This window comes from Lithobates pipiens, unplaced genomic scaffold (genome assembly GCF_037356315.1).
Source record: "Lithobates pipiens isolate NorthernLeopardFrog02 unplaced genomic scaffold, aLitPip1_a1.2 Scaffold_8, whole genome shotgun sequence".
Lineage (NCBI taxonomy): Eukaryota > Metazoa > Chordata > Amphibia > Anura > Ranidae > Lithobates > Lithobates pipiens.
Window position 1 is genome coordinate 10182131 of NW_027507903.1, and position 12743 is coordinate 10194873.

General features: G+C 46.3%; 1 protein-coding gene across 4 annotated transcripts in view; it reads left to right on the plus strand.

Moving 5' to 3' along the window:
* Positions 1-12743, plus strand: part of LOC143962650 (multiple epidermal growth factor-like domains protein 11) — a 981904-nt gene that overhangs the window by 941635 nt on the left and 27526 nt on the right. For 3 of the 4 annotated variants that reach the window (XM_077471986.1, XM_077471983.1, XM_077471984.1), the window contains one exon: positions 8223-8429. The exons of the other annotated variant lie outside the window; for it this stretch is intronic. In XM_077471986.1, the coding sequence (XP_077328112.1) occupies positions 8223-8429 (207 nt within the window). The remainder of the gene's footprint in view (positions 1-8222; positions 8430-12743) is intronic. 4 annotated transcript variants of the gene reach the window in all.

Genomic DNA, 12743 nt, shown 5'->3' on the forward strand with positions numbered 1-12743 from the left:
CTCTGTTTTCTATGATTGTCGGTGTAGCGCAGATTTCTCACGGTGCCCCCCTGTAGATTTGTCCCGGGTTCTCCTCCCAAGTGGGTCTAAAGGGCAGCCAGGCACACGGCAGCACGGACAGTTTCAAAACTCAATAATCAGGCAGAGTTAAAGCTCGTTGGACATGGTTGGGGTGCAAGGTCAGCTTTGGAAGACTGCAAATTTAGTCCACAAAAGTTGCAGAGGACACTCTTTGCCTTGACTGCACTCTCCAGCAGGGGGCGTTGCTAGGTCTGCAAAAGATCTGGGGCTACAGCCCATAGCTGCGGTCAACAACCTTTTTTGCAGGCTTTGTGGATTGTCACTTGCCACGGGATGTGGCTTGTCACTTGCCACCGTCGCCTGCCACGGGATGTGGCTTGTCACTTGCCACCGTCGCCTGCCACCGGATGTGGCTTGTCACTTGCCACCGTCGCCTGCCACCGGTTGTGGCTTGTCACTTGCCACCGGATGTGGCTTGTCACTTGCCACCGTCGCCTGCCACCGGATGTGGCTTGTCACTTGCCACCGTTGCCTGCCACGGGATGTGGCTTGTCACTTGCCACCGTCGCCTGCCACCGGATGTGGCTTGTCACTTGCCACCGTCGCCTGCCACCGGATATGGCTTGCCACTTGCCACCGTCGCCTGCCACCAGATGTGGCTTGTCACTTGCCACTGTCGCCTGCCACCGGATGTGGCTTGTCACTTGCCACTGTCGCCTGCCACCGGATGTGGCTTGTCACTTGCCACCGTCGCCTGCCACCGGATGTGGCTTGTCACTTGCCACCGTCGCCTGCCACCGGATGTGGCTTGTCACTTGCCACCGTCGCCTGCCACCGGATGTGGCTTGCCACTTGCCACCGTCGCCTGCCACCGGATGTGGCTTGCCACTTGCCACCGTCGCCTGCCACCGGATGTGGCTTGTCACTTGCCACTGTTGCCTGGCAACAGATGTGGATTGTCACTTGCCATGTCACCTGCCACCATTTGCAGATTTTCACATCACCTGCCGAGAGACGTGCCAGCCAGTGCCACCAAATGTGGATTGTCACTGGATTGGTGGCAGACTGGCAGTACCGGTGCGTTTAGTTCTGAGTGAGGGCAGGTGATGCGGGGCGGGCAGTGAAAGATGATCTCATCTCGCTGCTCCCCGCCGCACCTCGCTCCGACATTGTGAGGGCGGAAGAGCAGTGATGCGGGGCGGGCTGAGAGAGATGATGTAATTTCTGCTCATCTGCTTGCCCGGCTCTCTCATGCAGCCCGCCGCACCTGTGGCCCGGCTGCAGAGAGGCCACGGCCCACTGGTTAGGCAGGGAGCCCTGCGGCAAAAGACTTGGGGCTATGGGCCCCAGATTCAGGGGCTATAGCCACCCCCTTAGTGACGCCACTGTTCTTCAGGATAATACCCCTCTTGGCAACCAATAGGAGAACAGCAACTCAGGGACTCCAATCATGGGGAAAGTCCGAATTCAGCAACAATGTAGCAGATCCTCAAAGGGTTAGAGCAGTAAACAGTCACTAGGATCCCTATACTCACAATGGTCCCATATACTTGGATAAACTTGAGTAATCTGCTATATATAATCCACTAGATATACTTTGATAATCCAATGTCAGCCAGACACTTCTCCTGTGAGGTTCCCAGTCCAGGTCCTTAGTGAACCCCCTTTTCAATTGGCTCCAGCTCCTCTCAAAAAGGAGACCTTGATGAACGCCTTCAGACTTCAGCTACTCTGCCCGGAAGCCCTTCAGGCTGGGACTTCTCCTCCTGCTGCTCCAGGCCCAAGTGTGTTTATGCACTCATTGGGCATCCTCTCTCCTAGGGATTGGCTGTGGTCAGTAGGAGGAGAAATCGTTCCCCATCATTGGTATTAGTGGGAGGAATGGTGCCCCATGATTGGTGTCTGTGGGAGGAATAGTGTCCCATTGTTGGTGGTAGTGGAAAGAGTAGTGCCCCATTGTTGGTTTCAGTAGGAGGAGTAGGGCTCCATGATTGGTGTCAGTGGATGGAATAGTGCCCCATCTTTGATATCAGTGGGAGGAATAGCGACTCATTGTTTGTTATCACTGGGAGGAATAGAGCCTGATTGTTGATGTCAGTGGGAGGAATAGTGCCCCATCATTGGTATCAGTGTGAGAAATACTGCCCCATTGTTGGTGTCAGTTGGAGGCTCAGTGCCCCATCGTTGGTATCAGTGGAAGGAATAGAGCCCCATCATTGGTATCAGTGGGAGGAATAGTGCCTAATCATTGGTGTCAATGGAAGGAATAGTGCCCCATCATTGGTATCAGTGGGAGGAATAGTGCCCCATCATTGGTGTCAATGGAAGGAATAGTATCCAATCATTGGTATCAGTGAAAGAAATGGTGACCCATCATTGGTGTCAGTGGAAGAAATGGTGACCCATCATTGGTGTCAGTGGAAGGAATAGTGAGAAGGAAGTGTCACCAGCACACCAGGCTCTCCAAAATTGGGTCCAAATTTTTAATCACGTAGCATCAAAAAAATAAATAGAAGCAACGTTGCTTCTATTTATTTTTGGTACTATGTGATTAAAATTTTGAACCCAATACTGGAGATCCTGGTGTGCTGGTGACACTTCCTTCTCATGATTGCAGTCAGTTCCAGACGTTGGTCATTTCAGCACCCAATTTAAGATACAGCCGTTTGTGCCGGAACGTTTGTGTTGGGAGTATTGCATTGGAGTGGAAGGAATAGTGCCCCATTATTGGTATCAGTGGGAGGAATAGTGCCCCATTATTGGTATCAGTGGAAGTAATAGTGCCTCATCATTGGTGTCAATGGGAGGAAAAGTGCCCCATTATTGGTATCAGTGGGAGGAATAGTGCCTCGTCATTGGTATCAGTGGGAGGAATAGTGCCCCATTATTGGTATCAGTGGGAGGAATAGTGCCTCGTCATTGGTGTCAATGGGAGGAAAAGTGCCCCATTATTGGTATCAGTGGGAGGAATAGTGCCTCGTCATTGGTATCAGTGGGAGGAATAGTGCCCCATTATTGGTATCAGTGGGAGGAATAGTGCCTCGTCATTGGTATCAGTGGGAGGAATAGTGCTCCATTATTGGTATTAGTGGGAGGAATAGTGCCCCATTATTGGTATCAGTGGGAGGAATAGTGCCTCGTCATTGGTGTCAGTGGAGGTAACAATGTCCCATTGTTGGCGTCAGTAAAAGTAATGGTGCCCCATAATTGGTATCAGTAAAAGGAATATTGCCCCATCAATGCTGTCAGTGGCATTCATGACCACATGAATATTCACGCCAAGGGTCTGCCTCTTCCAACCCACTTTATTCTAGAATCCACTAGTAGGCAGAGGGACGCAGTTGAGCCTGCAACCAGTGACACCCAGAACAGCCAAAAATAAACACACACCGTTCCAATGATTACAGAGAAGCTAAAGAACTGAATTTACCTGAAACTCTCCAGCAACTTATTCTAGGAGGGTGCTACATCACCATCATCTAGTGGCCATAATGTAGTATTTACCGGAAATAACTCAGTAAGGACGATCCTGCATTATGACCACTAGATGGAGCTGAAGATCGTGCAAAAAAATATATAATGGGCAAATTACAATTATTTGTGAGGGTTGTGGGAATGTTTGAGACATTCTCACTAGTTCTTTTTTTTTTATATATATAAATAGACCTCTTACTGTAGTGTGTAGGTCACACCTTACTTCATATAGATACACTTTCTATTTGTTTTACATAACATGATTAACTTTTCCCCAGAGAATGATGCAAGAGAAACAATACAATTATTGAGCAAGAAAATGTATTCTGCAAGAAAATGATGAATTTCAACATCGTAAGACACAAATGAGTTCAGTGTGAACAATAGCCTGGTGCCCGTATAGGGGCATGCAACATCCATTGTGCCCCGGACATGGCAAACCTCTGCCACCAGAACTAAGGTGGTGCCACAACTTGAGATTTGTCATTTGTAAGAAAAATTCCATTGGCACAAATGCATTACACAATATAATTAATAGTGATGGTTATCTTCTAGCTACTAAAACACACGAGCCATGAACCCAACAGTTACTGGTTCCGTAAACCAGTATCGCTGTGCTAGTGATCATTTCCCACTGGGATTTTTACCAGTTTAACTCCACCGCCACTGAGAAACCATAGACATGGCACAGGCATCGATTGGGGTTTATATACAAAAGGTAAATAGGCTGTTCACTTTGCAAAGGCATCTATCTATAAATTAGTGTGGGGGGGTCTCCAAACTTTATAAAGAAAGCCCCCCCCCCCCCGTTTACTGTTCTTCAGATTTTAGGGGGTCCGGACTGTGGCCAGTGGGAGTAGAAAATGCCCCAGAATCAGCGGGAGGAGACAGTGTCTCAGGCCTGGTGGTCAAAAGGAGTCAAAACTATTTGGTGCGGTCAGTAGGTGGAGGAATAGTGCCCCATCATTGGTATCAGTGGGAGGAATACTACCTTATCTTTGATGTCAGTGGGAGGAATAGTGCCCCATCATTGGTGTCAGTGGGAGGAATAGTGCCCCATCATTGGTGTCAGTGGGAGGAATAGTGCCACATCATTGGTGTCAGTGGGAGGAATAGTGCCCCATCATTGGTGTCAGTGGGAGGAATAGTGCCCCATCATTGGTGTCAGTGGGAGGAATAGTGCCCCATCATTGGTGTCAGTGGGAGGAATAGTGCCCCATCATTGGTGTCAGTGGGAGGAATAGTGCCCCATCATTGGTGTCAGTGGGAGGAATAGTGCCCCATGATTGGCGTCAGTGGGAGGAATAGTGCCCCATCATTGGTATCAGTGGGAGGAATAGTGCCCCATGATTGGCGTCAGTGGGAGGAATAGGGCCCCATCATTGATATTAGTGGGAGGAATAGTGCCTCATCATCGGTATCAGTGGGAGAAATAGTGTCCCATCATTGATGTGAGTAGGAGGAATAGTGCCCCATCATTGGTGTCAGTGGGAGGAATAGTGCCCCATGATTGGCGTGAGTGGGAGGAATAGTGCCTCATCATCGGTATCAGTGGGAGAAATAGTGTCCCATCATTGGTGTCAGTGGGAGGAATAGTGTCCCATCATTGATGTGAGTGGGAGGAATAGTGCCCCATCATTGGTGTCAGTGGGAGGAATAGTGCCCCATCATTGGTGTCAGTGGGAGGAATAGTGCCCCATCATTGGTATTAGTGGGAGGAATAGTGCCTCATCATCGGTATCAGTGGGAGAAATAGTGTCCCATCATTGATGTGAGTAGGAGGAATAGTGCCCCATCATTGGTGTCAGTGGGAGGAATAGTGCCCCATGATTGGCATCAGTGGGAGGAATAGTGCCCCATTATTGGTATCAGTGGGAGGAATAGTGCCCCATCATTGGTGTCAGTGGGAGGAATAGTGCCACATCATTGGTATCAGTGGGAGGAATAGTGCTCCATCATTGGTGTCAGTGGGAGGAATAGTGCCCCATCATTGGTGTCAGTGGGAGGAATAGTGCCCCATCATTGGTGTCAGTGGGAGGAATAGTGCCCCATGATTGGCGTCAGTGGGAGGAATAGTGCCCCATCATTGGTATCAGTGGGAGGAATAGTGCCCCATGATTGGCGTCAGTGGGAGGAATAGGGCCCCATCATTGATATTAGTGGGAGGAATAGTGCCTCATCATCGGTATCAGTGGGAGAAATAGTGTCCCATCATTGATGTGAGTAGGAGGAATAGTGCCCCATCATTGGTGTCAGTGGGAGGAATAGTGCCCCATGATTGGCATCAGTGGGAGGAATAGTGCCCCATTATTGGTATCAGTGGGAGAAATAGTGTCCCATAATTGATATCAGTGGGAGGAATAGTGCCCCATCATTGGTGTCAGTGGGAGGAATAGTGCCACATCATTGGTGTCAGTAGGGGGAATAGTGCCCCATCATTGGTATCAGTGGGAGGAATAGTGCTCCATCATTGGTGTCAGTGGGAGGAATAGTGCCCCATCATTGGTGTCAGTGGGAGGAATAGTGCCCCATGATTGGCGTCAGTGGGAGGAATAGTGCCCCATCATTGGTATCAGTGGGAGGAATAGTGCCCCATGATTGGCGTCAGTGGGAGGAATAGGGCCCCATCATTGATATTAGTGGGAGGAATAGTGCCTCATCATCGGTATCAGTGGGAGAAATAGTGTCCCATCATTGATGTGAGTAGGAGGAATAGTGCCCCATCATTGGTGTCAGTGGGAGGAATAGTGCCCCATGATTGGCGTGAGTGGGAGGAATAGTGCCTCATCATCGGTATCAGTGGGAGAAATAGTGTCCCATCATTGGTGTCAGTGGGAGGAATAGTGTCCCATCATTGATGTGAGTGGGAGGAATAGTGCCCCATCATTGGTGTCAGTGGGAGGAATAGTGCCCCATCATTGGTGTCAGTGGGAGGAATAGTGCCTCATCATCGGTATCAGTGGGAGAAATAGTGTCCCATCATTGATGTGAGTAGGAGGAATAGTGCCCCATCATTGGTGTCAGTGGGAGGAATAGTGCCCCATGATTGGCATCAGTGGGAGGAATAGTGCCCCATTATTGGTATCAGTGGGAGAAATAGTGTCCCATAATTGATATCAGTGGGAGGAATAGTGCCACATCATTGGTGTCAGTGGGGGGAATAGTGCCCCATCATTGGTATCAGTGGGGGGAATAGTGCCCCATCATTGGTATCAGTGGGAGGAATAGTGCTCCATCATTGGTGTCAGTGGGAGAAATAGTGCCTCATTGTTGCTATCAGTTGCAGGAGTAGTACACCATAGTTACTGTCAGTGGGAAGAACTATGCCCCATTATTGGTATTAGAGGGAGCAATAGTGCCCCATTGTTGGTGTTTCTGTTGAAGAAATAGAGCCCCATCATTGGTGTTTCCGTTGAAGAAATAAAGCCCCATCATTGGTGTCAGTGAAAGGAATAGTGCCCCATTGTTTGTGTCAGTTGAAGGAATGGTTCACCATTGTTGGCGATAGTAGGAGGATAGTTCTTCATCGTTGCTGTCAGTGGGAGGAATTATGCCCATTATTGGTGGCACAGTGGTGTAGTGGGTAGCACTCTCGCCTAGCAGTAAAAAGGGTCGCTGGTTCAAGTTCCAACCACAACACTACCTGCCTGGAGTTTGCATGTTCTCCCTGTGCCTGCGTGGGTTTCCTCCGGGTACTCCAGTTTCCTCCCACACTCCAAAGACATGCAGGTAGGTTAATTGGCTTCTGTCCAAAACTGGCCCTAGTATATGAATGGGGACCTTGGATTGTGGGCTCCCTGAGGGTAGGGACCGATGTGAGTGTGCAATGTACAGGGATAGGGGCAATTGTAGACACTCACTCAGGTTGAACTGGATGGACTGGTGTCTTTATTCAACCTTAATAACTATGTTATTAGCGGGAGGAATAGTGCCCCATCATTGGTATCAGTGGCAGGAATAGTGCCCCATGGGCCTAAACGCAAGCTAAGAGCCACATCTAGGCCCACAGGCTGCAGTTTGGAGACCACTGGCTTAGTGAATGAGATGAAGCTCTGCTGACTTTCATCATCCAATCAGGTGCAAGCCAACATACTGTTTTTTGTATTATTTTCCTTGCATGTCATTGGGTGTTCTTTGCAAAGGGACTTTTGCCAAATTCACTAAGCTAAGGAAAAATTCCCTTGCAGCCCATTTGTCTTTGGTAAATCAACCCCACTGGGTCAAATGATTATTCTGTAAATTGCTTTTATTGAATAGTGCCATTGAGAGCTGTACCTTGGTTCAGTTTGCATCACAGTTGGGCATTAAGTTATGTAATGGGTGCTGTAGCACTGAGCGAAATTTGAACACTCGCCCTTCAACACAGTGAATACTTCAAGAGCATGCCTGGGTATAAGGGGAAAAGATTTCTAGATTTATTGCTTAAGTTGCCGGTTACAGTGCTATTCTATAAAATGACAGTTTGTCGGAGTGGTAGAGTTAGCCATAGGGCATTACTGCAGTTACAAGTTTGTAGTACATATCGCTTTGCTCTGGAAGACCACGCCGCAGTCCACCCTTCTCTAACAACCTCCATCCATATTGTTGCCCCTTACTTACCACTTCTTGGTATTGATCATTTTTACCCATAGGGCTCCCCCCCCCCTTCCCATTTTTTTCCCTGCTGCCTCCTGAGCTCCAGTCTGTCCCCCATTTTCTTTTTGACTTGTTTTTGTTGCTTTTTGCAGATTGTATGAAAGAGTCAGGGTGCAGTGCCAGCACCTGCTCACTAAACAGCACTGAGAACCCTTATGCCACCATTACAGACCCCCCCGCGCAGCACTCCAAACACTCAGAGAACAGCTACGTGGAAATGACCTCACCTGTCCATACAGATGCCCCATACTCAGATATGCCACCCTCATCCAAAGCTAACAAAAATGTGTATGATGTGGGTAAGTGCCAGTCTCTGTGCTAGCTAGCAAACATGATGCATGACACTCTGTCATCTGGACTTGGCAGAATCTGCCAGCTGTCTCTTTGCTTTTTCTGCTTCTTGTCCCACTGACCAGTCACTTTCCTTCCCTTTCCCTTCCCATATATAGATATATAATGTTTACCTGTGAGGATAGGAAGCATCTGTATCCTAGCGGCAACCAGCTCTTTAGGGCCAATGAGATAAATGGGTTTGAGTATTAGTTAGGCTTTAGTCAAATTGTCTGTCTTAAGCTTAATGTACACGGGACGCTACAGCAACCTCCTCAGCTTGAAACCGGTGTTTAAAAACTTCCTTTTTGCCGCCTTTAGCCACTTTTGCATCTAGGAGCGTTTATTTAAGATAAAATCATAGGACCCTCCCAAGGCCCAAAAAAACTGTATTATTTAACTATTTCGGCCATTCTGTGAGACCAGAGTGAGTAGCAGCAGTGCAGAGAGCAGCAGTGTACTTGTATCTACTTCAATTGCGGTGCTTTTACTATGGATCCTATAATAAGTATATGTGAGGAAATGCTACTGACGAAGCTGGTAAGACGTCAGAAATTGCGTGTGAGGACCAGAAACCCTAACCCTAATCCTAACCAGAAACCCTAACCCTAAACTTGTTCTTCAAGGTGAAACCCCTAACCATAACCCCCTAACCCTAATAGGAAACCCTAACCCTAACTTGTTCTTCAAGTGGAAAACCCTAACCACAACCAGCTAACCCTAATGGGAAACCCTAATCCTAACCCTAACTGGATACCCTAACCGGAAGCCACAACCCTTACCATAACCCTAAACATGTTCTTGTTATTTGTTCTTCAAGGGGAAAACCCTAACTATAACCCCCTAACCCTAATGGGAAACCCTAATCCTAACCGGAAAGCCATAACCCTTACCATAACCCTAAACTTGTTCTTGTAACTTGTTCTTCAAGGGGAAACCCTAACTATAACCCCCTAACCCTAATAGTAAAACCCTAATCCTAACCGGAAAGCCATAACCCTTACCATAACCCTAAACTTGTTCTTGTAACTTGTTCTTCAATGGGAAACCCTAACTGTAACCCCCTAACCCTAATGGTAAAACCCTAATCCTAACCGGAAACCTTAACCCTAATGGGAAGCCATAACCCTTACCATAACCCTAAACTTGTTCTTGTAACTTGTTCTTCAAGGGGAAACCCTAACTGTAACCCCCTAACCCTAATGGTAAAACCCTAATCCTAACCGGAAACCTTAACCCTAATGGGAAGCCATAACCCTTACCATAACCCTAAACTTGTTCTTGTAACTTGTTATTCAAGGGGAAAACCCTAAACATAACTCCCTAACCCTAATGGGAAACCCTAATCCTAACCCTAACCAGAAACCCTAACCCTAAACTTGTTTTTCTAGGGGAAAAACCTAACCATAACCCCCTAACCCTAATAGGAAACCCTAACCCTAACTTGTTCTTCAAGGGGAAAACCCTAACCACAACCAACTAACCCTAATGGGAAACCCTAATCCTAACCGGAAACCCTAACGGAAAGCCATAACCCTTACCATAACCCTAAACATGTTCTTGTAACTTGTTCTTCAAGGGGAAAACCATAACTATAACCCCCTAACCCTAATCCTAACCGGAAACCCTAACCCTAAACTTGTTTTTCTAGGGGAAAAACCTAACCATAACCCCCTAACCCTAACTTTTTCTTCAAGCGGAAAACCCTAACCACAACCAACTAACCCCAATGGGAAACCTTAATCCTAACCCTAACCGAAAACCCTAACGGAAAGCCATAACCCTTACCATAACCCTAAACTTGTTCTTGTAACTTGTTCTTCAAGGGGAAAACCCTAACTATAAACCCCTAACCCTAATGGGAAACCCTAATCCTAACCGGAAACCCTAACCCTAATGGGAAGCCATAACCCTTACCATAACCCAAAACTTGTTCTTGTAACTTGTTCTTCAAGGGGAAAACCCTAACCATAACCCCATAACCCTAATGGGAAACCCTAATCCTAACCCTAATCGGAAACTCTAACCCTAACGGGAAACCATAACCCTTACCATAACCCTAAACTTGTTCTTGTAACTTGTTCTTCAAGGGGAAACCCCAAACCCCAACCCTATTTATTGTGAAAGCTACCTAGAATATAACATGAGGGAAAAATGCAATTAAAAAAGCCAGATATTAAATTTCATGCAACTATGTTTGATCAAGTCGGGGGGGAAGCTCAATGGTGGGGTCATCTGGTTGAAATCTAACAACATATAGGTCAAATTCCAGTTATGCTTTGGCTTACAGCAATGCTAGTGGTGTATTTGATTGGATCATAGGCTTATTAAGGGTACATAAATGGAGTTGTTAAGTGGTTTTTCATCATTTGCTATTATTTTAAATAGGGCAACTTTAAAAACTCTTCGAAACTAAAACGCGGCTAAATGCTGGTACCGCGTTTAGCCGCGTTTTGTGTCTGAAACGTCGGAGACTTCAGTGTCTGAACTCATTTTTTTTGCCTTCAAAGAAAAGCCTCTAAACGCAACTGCCTAAAAACCACATTAAACGAACCTGTGTACATGTACACATAAGGTAACATTGGATGAGTTCAAGGGCAGCTGAAAAAAGCAGCCAACTGCCTCTGAACATCCATTTACCAGCAGCAGTGTACATGAGGCATTAGAGACACGCTCTAAGGGGGTGTCACCTAAATGCCCAATCAGGTTCCCTTTGTCTCATGCAGATCAAAAACTGAAAAAAAGTTTTTAAATGAAAAATCTTCATCTTTTACCTCCTAATTTAGTATTTTCTTTTGTGCAAAAGTAGTGGCCACAAGTCAAAGGGGCAGGGTCCATCTCCCTCCATGAAGCAAGTAAACAATTTTACACTCTAAAATCCTGTTTTCTTACTGATCAATTGACATGGGGTCAGGTGGGTTCAGAGACCACGAAAGTAGTCTGATTGAGGGGTGGGAAACGCCAAAAGAAACGCCAACAAGCCCACAAATAGGGAAAATAAGTTGTCCCCGAAGAACCTTATTTCCGAAATTGGCACTAGTGCAGGTCTGAAAATCCAAATGCTAAAACTTAAGGAATTTGTGAACAGAAGACCAGATGGGAGCCCTGCAAATGGAAAGAGATGACTGGTGCTGAAAAGCCCAAGAGGCACATACTGATCTAGTAGAGTGGACCTTGAAAGAAAAGGACAGAAAAAACGTTATCCTTAGCCTGGGCTTGAGATGCTTAATGCCGGCCATACACGGTTTCGAAAATCGTATCTAAGAATTTTCGTATGAATTTCGCACCATTAGTGGGCTGCAGCAACAGCCGATTTTCGTGCGGAAATAAAATTTGAGGAATCGGACATGTTGGAAATTTTTAGAAAGACGAATGATTTTCTAATCAATGATGGGAGAATCGTGCGAGAAACGTAATAAGAAAAGAAAATGTACGGAGATAAAAGAAAATTTACGGAGAGAAAAGAAGATTCCCAGCCAAGAAAATTCTTTTCTGTAGCAACATGAGGTGAAATTGAAAGCTTGGTCGGCCGAATTTCGAAAATCAATGGTGGCATCATCGGATCACAAATAAAAAGGAATTTTCTGATTTTGAAAAGAAAATTCGTTCAAAATTTGACCGTGTATGGCCTGCATAAGTCTCCTAAAATTGGTGAACTGAGAGGCAGGCTGTCGCTTGGCTCCTCAGGAATGATGCAAAGGCAGTCAGTCCGAAAGAAAATGTGATTTAGAGATCAACGTGAAAATCTCATACCATATCCAAACAATGAAGGTAAATGTATTTGAAACATTTACTGGAGTAGGACAGAGAGATGGAAGTATAATGTGCTGGTTAAGATGAAAGGAAGAAACCACCTTAAGCTAAAAGTAGGCTCTAGGCCTCAAGATAACCTTGTTTCTGTGCAGAATAACAAAGGGTTCCCTACAAGATAAGACCTCCAACCCATTAACTTGCCTAGCAGAGGTCATGGCAACGAGGAAGATCACCTTGTGGATAAGAGCAAAATATCTCTGATAGGATTAAAGGGCCATCTTTAAAGAGCTGAAGATGAGATCCCATGGGGATAACTATAACTCTGTAGAAAGGCCCTTACTAGAAAATGAAAGACGAGTCGTTTTAAAAGAGAATTTGCAGAGCCGAGATATGGTCCTGATAGTACTTAAGGACAGCAATAAACACAAGCCAGAGTGGAGGAAGATCATGATGTGTCCCACAGAGTACTTCTTGGAATGAAATGAAAATTAAATTTCCTTGCCTCATACCATGCAAAGTATTCTTTCCAA